Source organism: Myotis lucifugus, unplaced genomic scaffold, assembly GCF_000147115.1.
Source record: "Myotis lucifugus unplaced genomic scaffold, Myoluc2.0 scaffold_3782, whole genome shotgun sequence".
NCBI classification, from domain to species: Eukaryota; Metazoa; Chordata; class Mammalia; order Chiroptera; family Vespertilionidae; genus Myotis; species Myotis lucifugus.
This window is the reverse complement of record NW_005874830.1, coordinates 254-14,129: the sequence shown is the minus strand read 5'-3', so window position 1 is coordinate 14,129 and position 13,876 is coordinate 254. Positions and strand designations below refer to the sequence as shown.

General features: G+C 53.1%; 1 protein-coding gene across 3 annotated transcripts; it reads left to right on the top strand.

Annotated features, from left to right (window-relative positions):
- The first annotated feature begins 2,873 nt into the window (after window positions 1-2,873).
- On the top strand, window positions 2,874-13,607 carry LOC102427132 (zinc finger protein 205-like). Of its 3 annotated transcripts, XM_023749207.1 has the most exons (8): window positions 2,874-2,980; window positions 3,382-3,508; window positions 6,534-6,668; window positions 9,048-9,261; window positions 9,567-9,658; window positions 10,023-10,143; window positions 12,064-12,162; window positions 12,388-13,607. In XM_023749207.1, exons 3-8 carry the CDS (start codon window positions 6,612-6,614, stop codon window positions 13,425-13,427), a joined length of 1,623 nt encoding a protein of 540 aa, XP_023604975.1. In that variant the 5' UTR covers window positions 2,874-2,980; window positions 3,382-3,508; window positions 6,534-6,611; the 3' UTR covers window positions 13,428-13,607. The 3 variants fall into 3 exon arrangements, with proteins under 3 accessions (XP_023604975.1, XP_023604976.1, XP_014306274.1); XM_023749208.1 differs by lacking the exon at window positions 2,874-2,980 and having other exon boundaries at window positions 3,327-3,508; XM_014450788.2 differs by lacking the exons at window positions 2,874-2,980; window positions 3,382-3,508 and adding an exon at window positions 5,762-5,877.
- The last annotated feature ends 269 nt before the right edge of the window (window positions 13,608-13,876 follow it).

Below are 13,876 nucleotides of genomic sequence, written 5' to 3'. Positions count from 1 at the left end.
TTCTCAGTGACAGTATCTCTGTATTTATATTTTGCCTCTCAATTATCTTGACATTGCTCCTTTATTGCTTCATAAATTTCTCAAAGTTTTCATGTTCAAAACCAACTCACCCAGCCCTAACCAGTTTAGCTCAGTAGATAGAGCATCGGCCTGCGGACTGAAGGGTCCCGGGTTCGATTCTGGTCAAGGGCATGTACCTTGGTTGTGGGCACATCCCCAGTAGGGGGTGTGCAGGAGGCAGCTGATCGATGTTTCCAACTCTCTATCCGTCTCCCTTCCTCTCTGAAAAAAAATCAATAAAATATATTTTTAAAAACAAACAAACAAAAAAACCCAACTCACCCAACCACATAAATAAATGCATATTTCATGAGAGTGGCTTCATTGCTATTCACTGCTGTGTCCCCAGTGCCCAGCACATAGCAAATCCTCACTAAATGTAGGGTGGATTAATATTTCACATCAAACTTGTATCTTTTCTGAAGTTCTCTATTTCAGTAAATATACTACAATCCATTTAGTCACTCAAGTCAGAAATTTGGATTTATTCTTGGCCCCCTCACTTTCCTGCATTCTCATAGGTTATCAATCTCTAAGTTCTGTAAGTCTAACATTGTAAATACTTTTCAAATCTGCCTGTTTCTCTACCTCCATTGCCGTCACCCAAATCCAGGTCACCATTATGTCTTACCTGAACCATAGCAATAGCTGAACTGGTTTCTCTTTGTTCACTTTGTTGTTGTGTTTTAAAGTAAACTTTTAAAAGTAACATACAGAAATGTATACAAACCAACAATGAAGAGTGTGATGGGTTTCCACCAAGTGAAAACAGCCTTTTAGCCAGCACTGGGATCAAATCAGAACTTATTGCCCTGGCCAGTTTGGGTCAGTGGATTCTTCTGTGGACTGAAGAGTCCCGGGACACTCGCCTGGGTCAGGAGGTCAAGGGCACATGCCCGGGTTGTGGGCTCGATCCCCAGTAGGGGCGTGAGGAGGCAGCAAATTAATGATTCTCTCTCATCATTGATGTTTCTATCGCTCTCTCCCTCTTCCTTCCTCTCTGAAATCAATAAAAAAAATTTTTTTTTAAAAAAGAACATATCAACACTCCTGGGGAACACAACCAGTTTACCCTATTAAATTTGGTGGCTTGCTTGGCTGAGGCTGAAACTGCTAGGCTTGACAATTGTAGAAAGAAAGACTTCGTGTTGCTGCCTACGGAGGAGACTTCTGTCCCCCTGGAGCTTGCCCAGGGCAGGAAAAAGCAACTGTGATGGGCAGACTGCCAGGCCAGCATCAGGGCTGATATCCTGAAGCCAGGCTTGGGGTTGGCAGCCTCTCTGCCTCCCCTGTTTGCAAGGTTAGATGTTAGTCTTGCTCACCCACTAGGCAGGAGCAAAGCCTCCATGATAATAGCTGCTGGGTAGTTCCTGTTGCTGTAAGACAAGGGCATCAAGAATTTGGTGGTGAGAAGGACCTGGTTAAAGAAACTGATATAGCCACACAATGAGATATGCCGTAGTTTAAAAAAAACAGCAAGGCATTACTTGAGAACTGCAGAACTCTCAGCACACAACCTCTCCGTCTAAACCTGCACTAAGAGACTTGACCAAATTGTGGCATGGCTTCTAACAGCATAAGGCTAGGATGACCCTAGCGCCCCCCCTCCCCCCGCACCCCTAAAATGCCTGCCTGGAAAAGCTCAACGCTGCTGCCAGGAGAATTTACTGTTTGTTCTAGCCAACCCTGATGACTGGCCCCTGACCTCCCTTTCTTAGAATATTTACTAAAAAGGGCTTATAATTGTGAATATGTGTCTCTTACAGCTCAGAAGCATCTGTCCCAGACCTGAGAGTTATTCCTTTGAAATGTATTTGCCAGGAAGGACAGGACGTCTGTCTGCCTACTCCGTGGGAGGACAGACTACTGACACATGGAGCAGACACAGCTGCCCTAATCACATCTACACTGACCGGCTCTGTGACCGTCCACTTCTGCTTCTACTGAGCCCCTTCTCCCTCCCTCATTCTCCCCTCCCCAAATGCTGTCAGACCGGATGGCATGCAGCTCTTTTCCCTGCTGTCAGTAGTTACCGAATAAAATCTCCCCACCGCTTTAGCTAATGCCCGGCTGTGTTTGTCTTCGACACGCTGCATGTTTTTTCTTTTTAAATATATTTTATTGATTTTTTAGAGAGAGGGATAGAGAGTTAGAAACATCGATCAGCTGGCTCTTGCACGCCTCCTACTGGGGATGTGCCCGCAACCAGACCAGTGGTACATGCCCTTGTCCGGAATCGAACCTGGGACCTTTCAGTCCGCAGGCCGACGCTCTATCCACTGAGCCAAACCGGTTAGGGTTCTGTATGTTTTTAATATTGAATAATCTCTAAGATGTGTCACACACAGCGTGGGGGCAAGTCAGCAGCATAGGGTGGTATACTCCCATGTCTGAAACAAAATTCAGAACAGGTGGGTGTGGGAGGAGACCCTGGTCCCCGGACGGCTGGGCCGGAATTTGCTCCGGGTTGCGAGCTTGGCAGCCCCGCGCAGACGGCCTCAGCTTCCCCAGCCGACGCGCGGGCTTGCAAGTATCTGCCCCGCGGTTCTCGCTGCTTCGGGTGGCCCCGCGCCCAGGGCCCGTAGCTGGCGCCGCCAGAGCCAGGAAAACCGGAAGTTGGAGTGGGGCAGCCGGACGGGAAACGCCAGCACACACGCCTGGGTCGGGAGGTATGAGGGTGACTCCACTCGGCAGGGCTGCCCCTCGGGGGCGCGGACGGGAGCGCGCAGGTGAGAGTGGCTGGGCGGTGCCTTGGAGAGGCGGGGTCATATGGACGTCAGCCAATCACCGGCGTCTCCGCGGGGCGGGGCAACGTCGTTGCCTAGGCAACACGCTCCCAGCATCGGTGCTCCGAACGCGTCCTCTCCCGCTGCCTCGCGTTAGGGGACCCAGCCGTGGAGTCACCTCCGTGCCTCTCGGGGTGAGCTCCCACGACCTGGTCTCCAGCAGACTTGGGGTTTCTTATTTTTCTTTATTCCTGGGACCCCTCCTATTTAACACTTATACTGGTTTTCTTTTTTTCTTTGTCAGTGGTTAACATTTGCTCTGCTATTTATTCGATTATTCCTGTTTTTCTCCCTCTCCCCATTCCTTTATTTCCCCCTCTGGTCTCTTTTCCTAAGACTAGATGTTTGCGTTGCCCTGTCTACAGCCTGGGCTGCCTTAATACAAGGTTGTTTTTTCCTTACTGGAGATTATTGTGGGTGTTTTGAGTATTCTGGGTGTTTTTTTGTTTGTTTTTGTTTTTGTAAAGTCCTCTTTAAGACCTGAATTAGCTCTCAGGCCAATCCCTGAGGATAGGTCATGATTTATTTTATAAAGGTAGCGTATTCTCCTTACTCAAGCTCAATGAAGCCACCTGATACCAGTTTGCATTTGTGTTTCCCGTGCCTGAAGCTCCGATAAGCACCTTCATCCATGATAATTATCATTGTGACAGGCTCCTGAGGTGAGTACACACCTAAATTGGTGGCCTGTGAACTGGACAGCCGGTGTTTTGTGCTGGATTTATATGGAGTTATTTTTTAAAAAATTTTATTTTAGTCATCAACATTTAAAAGTCAGGACATTTCACATAGAAATCTAATTCTTTTTGAGTTCTCTTGAAAAATCCTCAAGCTTTGGCAATTCTGGGTCCCCAACTGCCCCCCTTTAAACAAAATATAGTTTATTGAGGCCTCTGAAGTCCCTCCCCACTCTGGTCTTATACCCAAGGAACCAGTCATTGTGGTACTGCCTGGCTGCTGGGTGCATTTAGGTTTTTTTGGTTTTTAAACAGAACATGATTATATTTAATACACAAGTTTGATACAACCAATGCATTTAGGTTTTGATCTCTGCTTTACTTATTTACTCACCCTGCCTGGGTGCCTTTCTGAACTCTTTCAGGGGATTCCCACATAGCAAATGTGAGAGCCTTTCCTCCTAGACCTGCTGAGCCCTAGAGCCAGTCCTGGAGGAGTTTCCTTTTATTTCCAAGAAGGAGCTAATGTCTGTCATATAGCAGATGCTCAATATATATATTTTGAACAGTTAAATAAATGTTACTTCATTCGGTCTAGTTTAGGCAATCCCCTGGTGGGATCCGAATCTCCAGGCTTCCCAGTATCCCTCGCGTGTCCCTTACATCTGGTAGAGAGACTTTTGCCCAGGAAGCACTCTTTTAGGACTCGGTGCGCTCCTGGGACTGCCATGGGCTAAAATGGTTCACCTGAGGAGCAAGGTCCCTCACTCTGGACACTGGCTATGCTCCTCCTTGATGGGGAAATGCTCACAGATTGAGCAGTTCATCTTTTCCAGGGCTCCCTGTGGCTTCTTCTCAGTTTGTAGCTCTCTCTGGCTTAAAAACAATATTTACTTTTGCTATACCTTTGTACATGTCTCTTTACCTTGAGGATTAAAATGCCTGGAAATACCGACCAGAGATAAACCCTAGGGGTAATTTTTCCTTCATCAAAGTGACAACAGAATGGGTTCGAGTCCTAGGACTCCTAAAACATGTTCAACTCCAAAAGGAGAGTTGCAAACTCAAAATACTGCAGGGGCCAAATGTGCCAATCTGAGAGCAGCCCCTGGGTGTGAGGAATTTGGGTCCAGGGTTGCCAGATGTTCTAATTTTTCAAGAAAATAAAATTTATTCTTCTAATTTTTAAATGTTGGAAATTAATCTATAATAATAAAAGTGTAATATGCTAATTAGACCGGACATCCTTCTAGACGACCTTCCGATGAAGCCGAGGCTGCAAGGGAAGCCCAGGTCCCAGGTGCCAGAGGGAAGCCAGTGCCAGCAGCCATCCAGGGGAAGGAAGGCCTACTCTTGCACAAATTTTGTGCATCGGGCCTCTAGTTTTCTAAAAAGTGAAATCCTTGTGAACCTTTGTTGCATGCCTGTGGACTGGTACAGGGCCCAGTCATGTTTGTCTTACTGGATGAAGTGGATATGTCTCATAGGACTGATGGGCTGAAGGCAATGGGCAGGGGAATGTTTCTTGGAGGAATGAATCTTCCTGGAATCTGACTTCAGGGCTAGTCCCCACCCCTTTTCTGACTGGGAGGTGGAATCTGAAACTACCAGGGATGTCTGAGGGTCTGGGCCCCCATGGATAGTTGGGCCAGACCCCTTAACCTCCGCTAACCTCAGCCTCGAGAGGGAGTTGGAGGTAGGAGGCAACTAGAAAAATTAGATTGATCCCCCATCTGTCAGAGGTGTAGGGAAATGGGGGGAGGGGGTATAAGGGAGATCCCGGGCCTCTCTGTTTCCTAAGTTCTCTCTTATGGCGAGGGAGCTCTGTGTCGGTCTTGGGGGGACCCGGAGGACCTGCTGACCAGCCTGGGGGCCGTAAATAAAATCCAGGGGACATCTTTATAGAGACACCACAGACCTTCAGAAGTCCTCAAGGGTGCTGAAAAGGACCATCTACCCCTCCACCCAGCAAAGTGCCCGTCCTCCTGTGAGGACAGCTGCAATGTTCTCTCTACAATGCCAAATGTCAAACTCCTCCCATAAAATGCATTTTCCCATATTTGCACCCCCGCTTGGGGGCCTCACGAGTAGTACCTGCCTGGAAAAGTGGTTGTGAGCTGCCAGTGCGGATTGGGAGTGACCTTTGGAGCAAGAGCAGGCACAGCTGGGCTCGGGACCCTAAGCCCGGAACCCTCGAAGCCAGGAACCCTCTAGGACGGCAGCTACGCGGGGAACGGGATCTGGGAAGGACTTCCTGTTGTCCTTAATCCCAGTCTCCACCGGGCTCCCCTTCCCTGGTGCTGGCTGCCGCGACAACTTTCCTGGGGGAGGAGCCCCCCTTCCCACTGTTCAAGGTGCCCCATCCGCCTCCACCCCAGTGAGGGTGGGGGGCTGGGGCGGGGACCTGAATCCAAAGACCGGTGCGGGCGGCCAGCTGGCAGGGGGGGGACGGGGTCAGAGGTGCAAGGCTTGGAGAGAAGGGGTCCTGGACCCAGCTTGGGGAAGGAGAAGGGCAGGAAGGACATCCACTGTCCACTCCCAAGCCCAGGCGGGTCATTGCAGCTGCAGAGAGGGCTGCCGAGAGCGGGCAGCTCACTTTCTGGATCCCAGGCAGGGCTGAGTCGGGCCGAGTTCAGGGTGTATGTGTGTCCTGGGCCAGAGAAACGCCAGAGCCTGGATTCCTCCGCTGAGCTGGCTGTGGTGTTTGGGGCCCCAGGCAGCACCTGTTTTGCAGGATCTCTGCAGACCTTTCAGCTTCCGATGACAGGAGATACAGATTCCTCGTCAGCCCTGCTTTGCCTGCGCGGATGGGTCTAGTTTAGTGACAAACGGGACAATACAAAATAGCACGCTGTAGGAGCGAGGAGCCAAAGAACAGGGAGGCCGTCGGATGGCATCAAGGAGGCTTTATTTTTTATTGAAAACGGGTGCATCTGGCCCTACATGGGGGTTTTGGGGGCACTTCAGAGGTGTCCAGGAGACGTTGCCTGACTTCCTTCTGCTCTTCCAGGCTCCTGGCCAGAAGCTGGAGGGGGCCTGGCCAACAGAGGAGAAACGACTCCGTTGTGCTTCCTTGCTGTGAGAGAGAATGTCTGCAGATCGTGGAGGCATCCGGGCTACCCAGGACAAAGAGAGAGCCCGAGAGGTATGGACGGGGCGCCAGGTGAGGGAGGTGTGCTCTGGAAGGAACTGGAGCTGGATGGTATCTTCGCAGGAGGGTATCTGGACCAATGGAAGGGTTAGACTCACTGGGGTGCAGAGCTGGTGGGTGGGGGTGATGGGGGTATTAAAAAGAAGAAGGTATGATGGGAAATACTTTCCACCTGGGAATTGACTTCTGTGGAACTGCATTGCTTTGCCATAGTCAAAGGACCAAAGGCCACGTTGTGAGGTAGCAGTTAGGCTGTGTAGGGACCCTACTGAGGAGGCTAGCTCTCTGAACAGAACCCAGAGCACACAGAGAAGCCTCAGTACCCCCCTCCCCTCCTCCCCTTCTCCCCTCCGCACTGTCCTTGGCCTGGGACCCCTTCTCCTCTCTCTGGGTATGAGCACCTAGGCCTTTCTGTACCTATTGTGTGTGTGTGTGTGTGTGTGTGTGTGTGTGTGTGTAATTACAACCTGTAGGGAGACCAGAGTGACCAGGCTTGGAATCAGAGGAATATGAGTCAGTCACAGGCAGGTGTGTGACCTTGGGCAAGTCCCCTGGCCTCTGGAAACCAGGTGTATGACCTATAAAATGTGGATCATGTGCCTGTTGTTCCCATCTGTCTCACCCAGGTACTTAGGAGGCTCCGAGGAGATAATGGGCACAAGAGTCCTCTGTAAGCAGTTCATCGGCCTGTAGGAGGTCATTTTTGTAACACACAATACAAGAACACCCACAGCGACTGGAACCTAGTCAGAGAGACCTCTATCCCCTCACCTAGTAACACAAATACAAATCCAGTACTAGTTCTGTTTTTCCTGCCATAGAAGCACAAAGAGTTGTTACCTGTGTTCGGTTTCCATTCCACAATGCCTTTGTAACACCAAAGGGCCTCACACATCCATGACATCCTCTGCTGATGTTGGGTTCTGTCAGCTCACACAGTTGAGTAATAATAATTATAGTAACTGTCTTATGTTTATCTAGAACTTTCTGGGCAGCTCTTGCTCACCCGTTATCTGTGCAGGAGGCAGAGCAGCTGAGTCTTGGAGGCTGCCTCACCCATGTGGCTCTCAGGCACCCTGACTCCTGGCCTGGGGTTTTTTCCTGTGCGACTCTAACACAGATGGAAGTGGTGGGGAGGAGGGGGGAGTGGGGAGTTCTGCATGAGTTCCCAGCAGAAGGCTGGCTAGTCCCTGTGCTGTGGAGGGCAATGAGGCTTCTCCAGGGGCCTCCGTGTAAGGGAAGTAACTTAACTGAGACTCTGGAGGTTTGGGTGGAGGAGGTGCCTGCTCGGGTGAATGGCTAGCGAGGAATGGCTCCAGATTTGAGCCCCAGTCACCTAACTAAAGCCTGCTCCTCACTCTCCCAGAGGACTGGGGCGGAGGCTGGTGTGATGAATTGGGGACAAATCGGGAGGACCCTGAAGTCCCACTGTGTGGGGTGGGGTGGTGATGAAGGGGGTGAGCTGGAGAGGAGTTCTGTCAGACCAAGATGGGCATCAGGCCTCGGCACACTTAGTGGCACCCTTGGGCTCTTTTCTCCAAACCAACCAACTCCCAACTACTGTGACCAAATTGAGTCAGGCAGAAACAGCCCAAGGCCACATGATGCCTCCCTGTCACCTTTAAGACATGGTGGCCCTAGGATGACTTGGGAGTCAGATACACTTGAGTTCAAATCCTGGTTGAGTCACTCACCAGCTCCATGATCCTGGGCCATGGATCTCTGAGCCTGGGTACGTTCGTGTCCCAGGGCTGCCGTAACAAGGACCACAAACTTGGTGGCTTAAAACAACCAGAATTTATTCTCTCGGTTCTGGAGGCCAGAAACCCAAAATCGAGGTGTTGCCAGGGCTCCCTCCCAAGGCTCTAGGGGAGAGTCCTTTCTGCCTCTTCTGTTCTGGGGGCTCCAGCTGTCCCTTGACTGTGACAGCATCACTCCAACCTTTGCTTCTGTCTTCACATGGCCTCCTCCATATTTTGGTGTCCTCTCCTCTTTTTATAAGGACACCACTCATTAGATTTTTCAAGCTACTGCACTTGGTTTCCTCATATATTAAAAATAATAATCCACATGGCTGTTAGAGGTGCAAGGCTTGAATGGAAACAGGCAGCCGTCCTGTGGGCACTTGGCCAGCTTGTACCTAGCAGGGCCTTGGTAAGCCTGCCTTCCTTCCCTTGCGGTGAGCAGGAGATGCACAGGTGCCTGGGGATGGGAAAAGGAAGCAAGGCCAGTCCTTCAAGCCGTGTCTGTGTTTGTTGTGCATTCGGCCACACGAGGTGTCTGCCCTTGCAGGGACCCCTCGGTGTGGAGGACATGGTGCTTGGCCGTGTCTCCCCGTCTTCATCCCAGTGCTGAGGGGGCTGCCATTCCTAGGTTCCAGGTCCTGGGCATCCTTGTCAAGAAATGCTTTCTGAGTCAAAGGAGATGGTGCCTTTGGGAGCCGCCCAGGAGTCAGCCTACATTAAGACAGAGCTGCAAGAACCACACCCTGAGGAGGCGTTGCAGGAGGACAAGGCTCAAGGAGCTTGGAGCTGGGGGCGCCGAAGCCAGGGCTCTAAGGAGAAAGCTCCTCTTTTGCCTGGAGGAGGTGAGGAGAGGGGTGTGAAGAGAAGTGCTTTCCTGGGCAGCAGCTGTGAGGAGAGATGGAGGCTCACAGCCCAGGTGGGGAGGGGAAGAGGCCCCTGCCATGGTCAGGAGAGATGCCTGGATGTCTGCTCACTTGCCTCTTGGAGGCCATCCTGGCACAGCCTCAGAGCCCACTGACCTCTTCTTGGGTGGGGTCGGCGGTGGGGTTTGAGGCAGCTGTGGATGTGCCAGGCATGAGCCCCCTTGGGGAGCAGCAGGGTGCAGCAGGACGAGGTGGCCTCTCTGAGGACCTCTCTCCTCTCTCAGCCCTCCCCTCCCCCCAGATCCCTGTGCTTTCCCATGAGGGGAGGACCAGAGACCGGCAGATGGCTGCAGCGCTCCTCACCGCCTGGTCCCAGGTGAGTGCGCCTGTCCACGGCGGGAGGGACAGCACCTCTGACGGCACTGTTCTCCAGATCTCAGCGCCGGACCCGAGGGTGGGTGCTGGAGGGAAATGTGCTGGAGATCCCGAGCTTTGGCTGTGGGGTTGGAAAGAAGGCCTTGGGTTTTATTCCTGTCTTCTGTGTACACAACTGCCTTATTCTTGTCCCACCCCCCACCCCCCACCCCCAAAAAAATCCTTGGGTGGCTCCTGATTCACCCTCAGACCCAGACAGCAGGTGGGGAGTTGGGAATCTCAGCTTGGCCTCATCTTGGCACTCTCAGGCCCCCTCCGCCATGCCTTGTCATGTCCTGCAGAGAAGGCATTTTGTGTTGTTTCAGATGCCAGTAACCTTTGAGGACGTGGCTCTGTACCTCTCCCGGGAGGAGTGGGGGCAGCTGGACCACACGCAACAGAGTTTCTACCGGGATGTCCTGCAGAAGCGAAATGGGCTGGCCTTGGGTAAGGGCTGCCACTTGTGCTGGGGCGACCACTCCCTGACGCCCTGCATGTCAGAGGTGGGGTCTGTCCCACTGTCACTCCCAGCTTTCCAAGGCTTAAACCTTCTCACAGTTCACGTAGACAGTGTTGTTATGTAGAACCTTCCTAGTGATGGGCATGCTCCATGTATGGGCTGAGATGGTAGCCATGAGCCAGATGTGGCTGTTGAGCACTAGAAATGTGGTTAGAGCAACTGGGTGGGTACTTAATTTTATTTCATTTTAATGAGCTCAATTTTTAACTGAAATAGCTATATGTGGCTAGTTGGCTGCTGGACTAGACAGTGCCTACCTACAGATTCTGCTTCTCTTTAGTTCTTCTGTGGTGCTTATTCCTGTAGTTTCACCCTCCTCTTTTTTTTTTTTTTTTAATGTATTTTTATTGATTTCAGAGAGGAAGGGAGAGGGGAGAAAGAGATAGAAACATCAATGATGAGAGAGAATCATTGATCTGCTGCCTCCTGCACGCCCCCTACTGAGGATTGAGTGCACAACCTAGGCATGTGTGCTGATCAGGAATCTAACTGTGACCTCCTGGTACATAGGTTGACACTCATCCACTGAGCCACACCAGCCGGGCACCCTCCTCTTTCTTGAAGCGAGGCTTTTGAAGTGTCTGAGCAGAAAACTTGGCTCTGGGGTCAGGGCTGCATGCCTGCAGAAGGGGGAACATGGTGCCAGTTAATCTCCAGACTGGTAGACTCATGCCCAAGGGGCATGTCCTCTTCTCAGAGGGGCCGGGGCTCTCTCTGTTTTTCTCACTGTAAGTAGTTAAGTCCCAGGGCTGTACTCCTCACTTTCAGACTCTAGGGGAGTTTTTTGGCAGATTGTTATGAGATCTTATGGAAAATTCAGTATGTTCATTCATTTTTTTAAAAATGTATATTTTTTATTTCAAAGAGGAAGGAAGAGGGAGAGAGAGAATCATTGGTCAGCTGCCTCCTGCACACCCCACACTGGAGATCAAGCCCACAACCTGGGCATATGCCCTGACCAGGAATCGAACCTTGACCTCCTGGTTCATAGGTCTATGCTCAACCACTGAGCCACACAGGCTGGGCTCTTCATTCATTCATTAAGTGAGTATGTCTATCAACACACATCTGTTGTACACCTGCTAGTCCAAGTGGAGCTGGGGGCTTGGTAATGGCCTCCTTTGACTTCAGTGGTGAGCCGAGATCCCTACGGTCCCCGATGGACCCCAAAATCACAGCCACCCTGCTCACTCCTTTAATTGTTAGCACTCTCAGGGCCCAGATCAGCAGGTCTGGGCAAGTCCTGGAGATCAGAGGGAAGCTAGTGCCATTTGTGGCCCCATGACAGGTCTCACGAATGACCTAAACTACCCACTTTGTCCAACACGTTCCCTTCCTTCCCGGGAGCTTGGATCAGGGTATGGAGGCCAGGCCCTCTGATCTCTTACTGACTTGACCAGAATTCTCAGGCCTTTACCAAGGACTTGCCAAGTGGACCTCTGGTCCCTGACTTCTGGGTGGTCAGTGTCTCTGGCCTTTTTGTCCCCGGCACTCCCCAGGAGCCCTTTTTTGCTGATGGTCTTGGAAAGGTGTAGGTGCAGGGGTGGGAGACTGTGTGGTTTCCAACAAGGCTGGGCCCATTGCTGTGGCGGTGTGAGGAAGCGGGTTGCTGGCAGCTGACCTGGCCCAGTCCCTCTCCCTTTACTTCTGGTGCTCGTTCAGAGAGACAGGGAGGAGCCCTTACTCAGCCCTGAAAAGACTGTGTCTAGGGGTGACCCTAGAGAGGGTGGACACTGACCCCAAGCAGTCTCTGAGCTCATGTGGTATTACCTGGTGTTTCCAGCGTTGCACCCATTCCCCTTTGCCCGGGAGGTCTGTGACTGAGCACTGCATCTCTTTTTGGGCAGGGTTTCCCTTCAGCAGAACTTTCTGGGCCTCCCAGGTGCAGGGCAAGGGCGAGGCCTCAAGTTCGTGCCTGCAGATGGGAGATGAAGAGGAGAAGAGAGGTGCGTCCAGAGGTGATGGGTGGGCAGTGGGTTGTCAGTGTCACTCCCAGGTGCCTTTTGTGGGTGCAGACACATGGCCTGCCTGGGGCAGGGTGCCAGCCTCCCCTCCTCTGCACAGGGTGGCCTGTCCCCAGGCCGCCCTCGGGTCCTTGCGCTTTTCTCCATCTCTGGAATTCCCTTGGGTCCCTCACAGAGCCTCTCTCTGGTTGGAAACCCTTTCTCCAGGAGCGGTGGAGGTGGGGAAGGAGGACCCGGCCTCATCCCCGGCAGTCCCTGGGGATGTGAAGTCCTCTAAGACCAGGGCAGGGAGAGCCCAGGATGTCCTACCGTGTGGATGGCAGGCAGCCAGCAGCCAGAGAACGGGGCCAGCCAAAGACGAGGGGCAGCCGGGACCCCCGGAGGAGAGACAGCTGGACCCAGCCCTGTCCGACACTGACCTCCTAGAGAAACCCAGCGAGGGGGAGACAGGCGCCCCCGAAAGCAGGGAGGAGGGCTTGGCCCCGGATGGTGACACCAGCAAGAAGACCTACAAATGCGAGCAGTGCGGCAAGGGCTTCAGCTGGCACTCCCACCTGGTGACGCACCGACGCACGCACACCGGCGAGAAACCCTACGCCTGCACGGACTGTGGCAAGCGCTTCGGCCGCAGCTCACACCTCATCCAGCACCAGATCATCCACACGGGCGAGAAGCCCTACACCTGCCCCTCCTGCTGGAAGAGCTTCAGCCACCACTCCACCCTGATCCAGCACCAGCGCATCCACACGGGCGAGAAGCCCTACGTGTGCGACCGCTGCGCCAAGCGCTTCACCCGCCGGTCGGACCTGGTCACTCACCAGGGCACGCACACAGGCGCCAAGCCCCACAAGTGTCCCATCTGCAGCAAGTGCTTCACACAGAGCTCGGCCCTGGTCACCCACCAGCGCACCCACACGGGGGTCAAGCCCTACCCTTGTCCCGAGTGCGGCAAGTGCTTCAGCCAGCGCTCCAACCTCATCGCGCACAACCGCACGCACACGGGGGAGAAGCCCTACCACTGCCTCGACTGCGGCAAGAGCTTCAGCCACAGCTCGCACCTCACGGCCCACCAGCGCACCCACCGCGGGGTCCGGCCCTACTCCTGCCCCCTCTGCGGCAAGAGCTTCAGCAGGCGCTCCAACCTGCACCGGCATGAAAAGATCCACACCACGGGCCCCAAGGCCCTGGCCATGTTGATGCTGGGGGCTGCGGGCGCTCTGGCGGCACCCCCACCTGCTCCCACCTAGGAAACTGGAGGGAGGGGCCAGGCCCCCCAGGGAGGAACGAGGGCAGCTGCAGTGGCAGTGAGAAGGGTAGTGGGAAGGGAGTTGGGAGGTGCTGGCATGGGGGTGGGGCGTGGCAACACTGAGAGGATCTACGTTGAAGAGCAGGCAGGCTAGTTGCAAATTAAAGGACTTGGAATTCAAGCCACAGCCTATTACTGTCTTGGGGTAGGGGCGTGGAGGTGGGGAAAGTTGGGGCCATGGGGGATGCTGGTGGCTGACCCCAGACTTGGGTTGGGGCCCTATCCAAATGGTCAGGACCATAAGTCTCCAGGCAAAGGAGGTTTTAAGACCTGAAACCAACCAGCCACTGCTGGAATGGTGGACCCCTGGTGGGCCCTCTACTGCTGCCATCACTCTCATCCCATGGGCCTTGCCCACTGAGCCCTGACCCCCTGGGCCCGCTGGGAGCC

Coding starts and splice junctions, on each gene's coding strand:
- LOC102427132 (XM_023749207.1), top strand. CDS start 6,612: ATGTCTGCAGATCGTGGAGGCATCCGGGCTACCCAGGACAAAGAGAGA. Junction 6,669..9,047: donor ACAAAGAGAGAGCCCGAGAG/GTATGGACGGGG, acceptor TGCCATTCCTAG/GTTCCAGGTCCTGGGCATCC. Junction 10,144..12,063: donor GCGAAATGGGCTGGCCTTGG/GTAAGGGCTGCC, acceptor CTTTTTGGGCAG/GGTTTCCCTTCAGCAGAACT.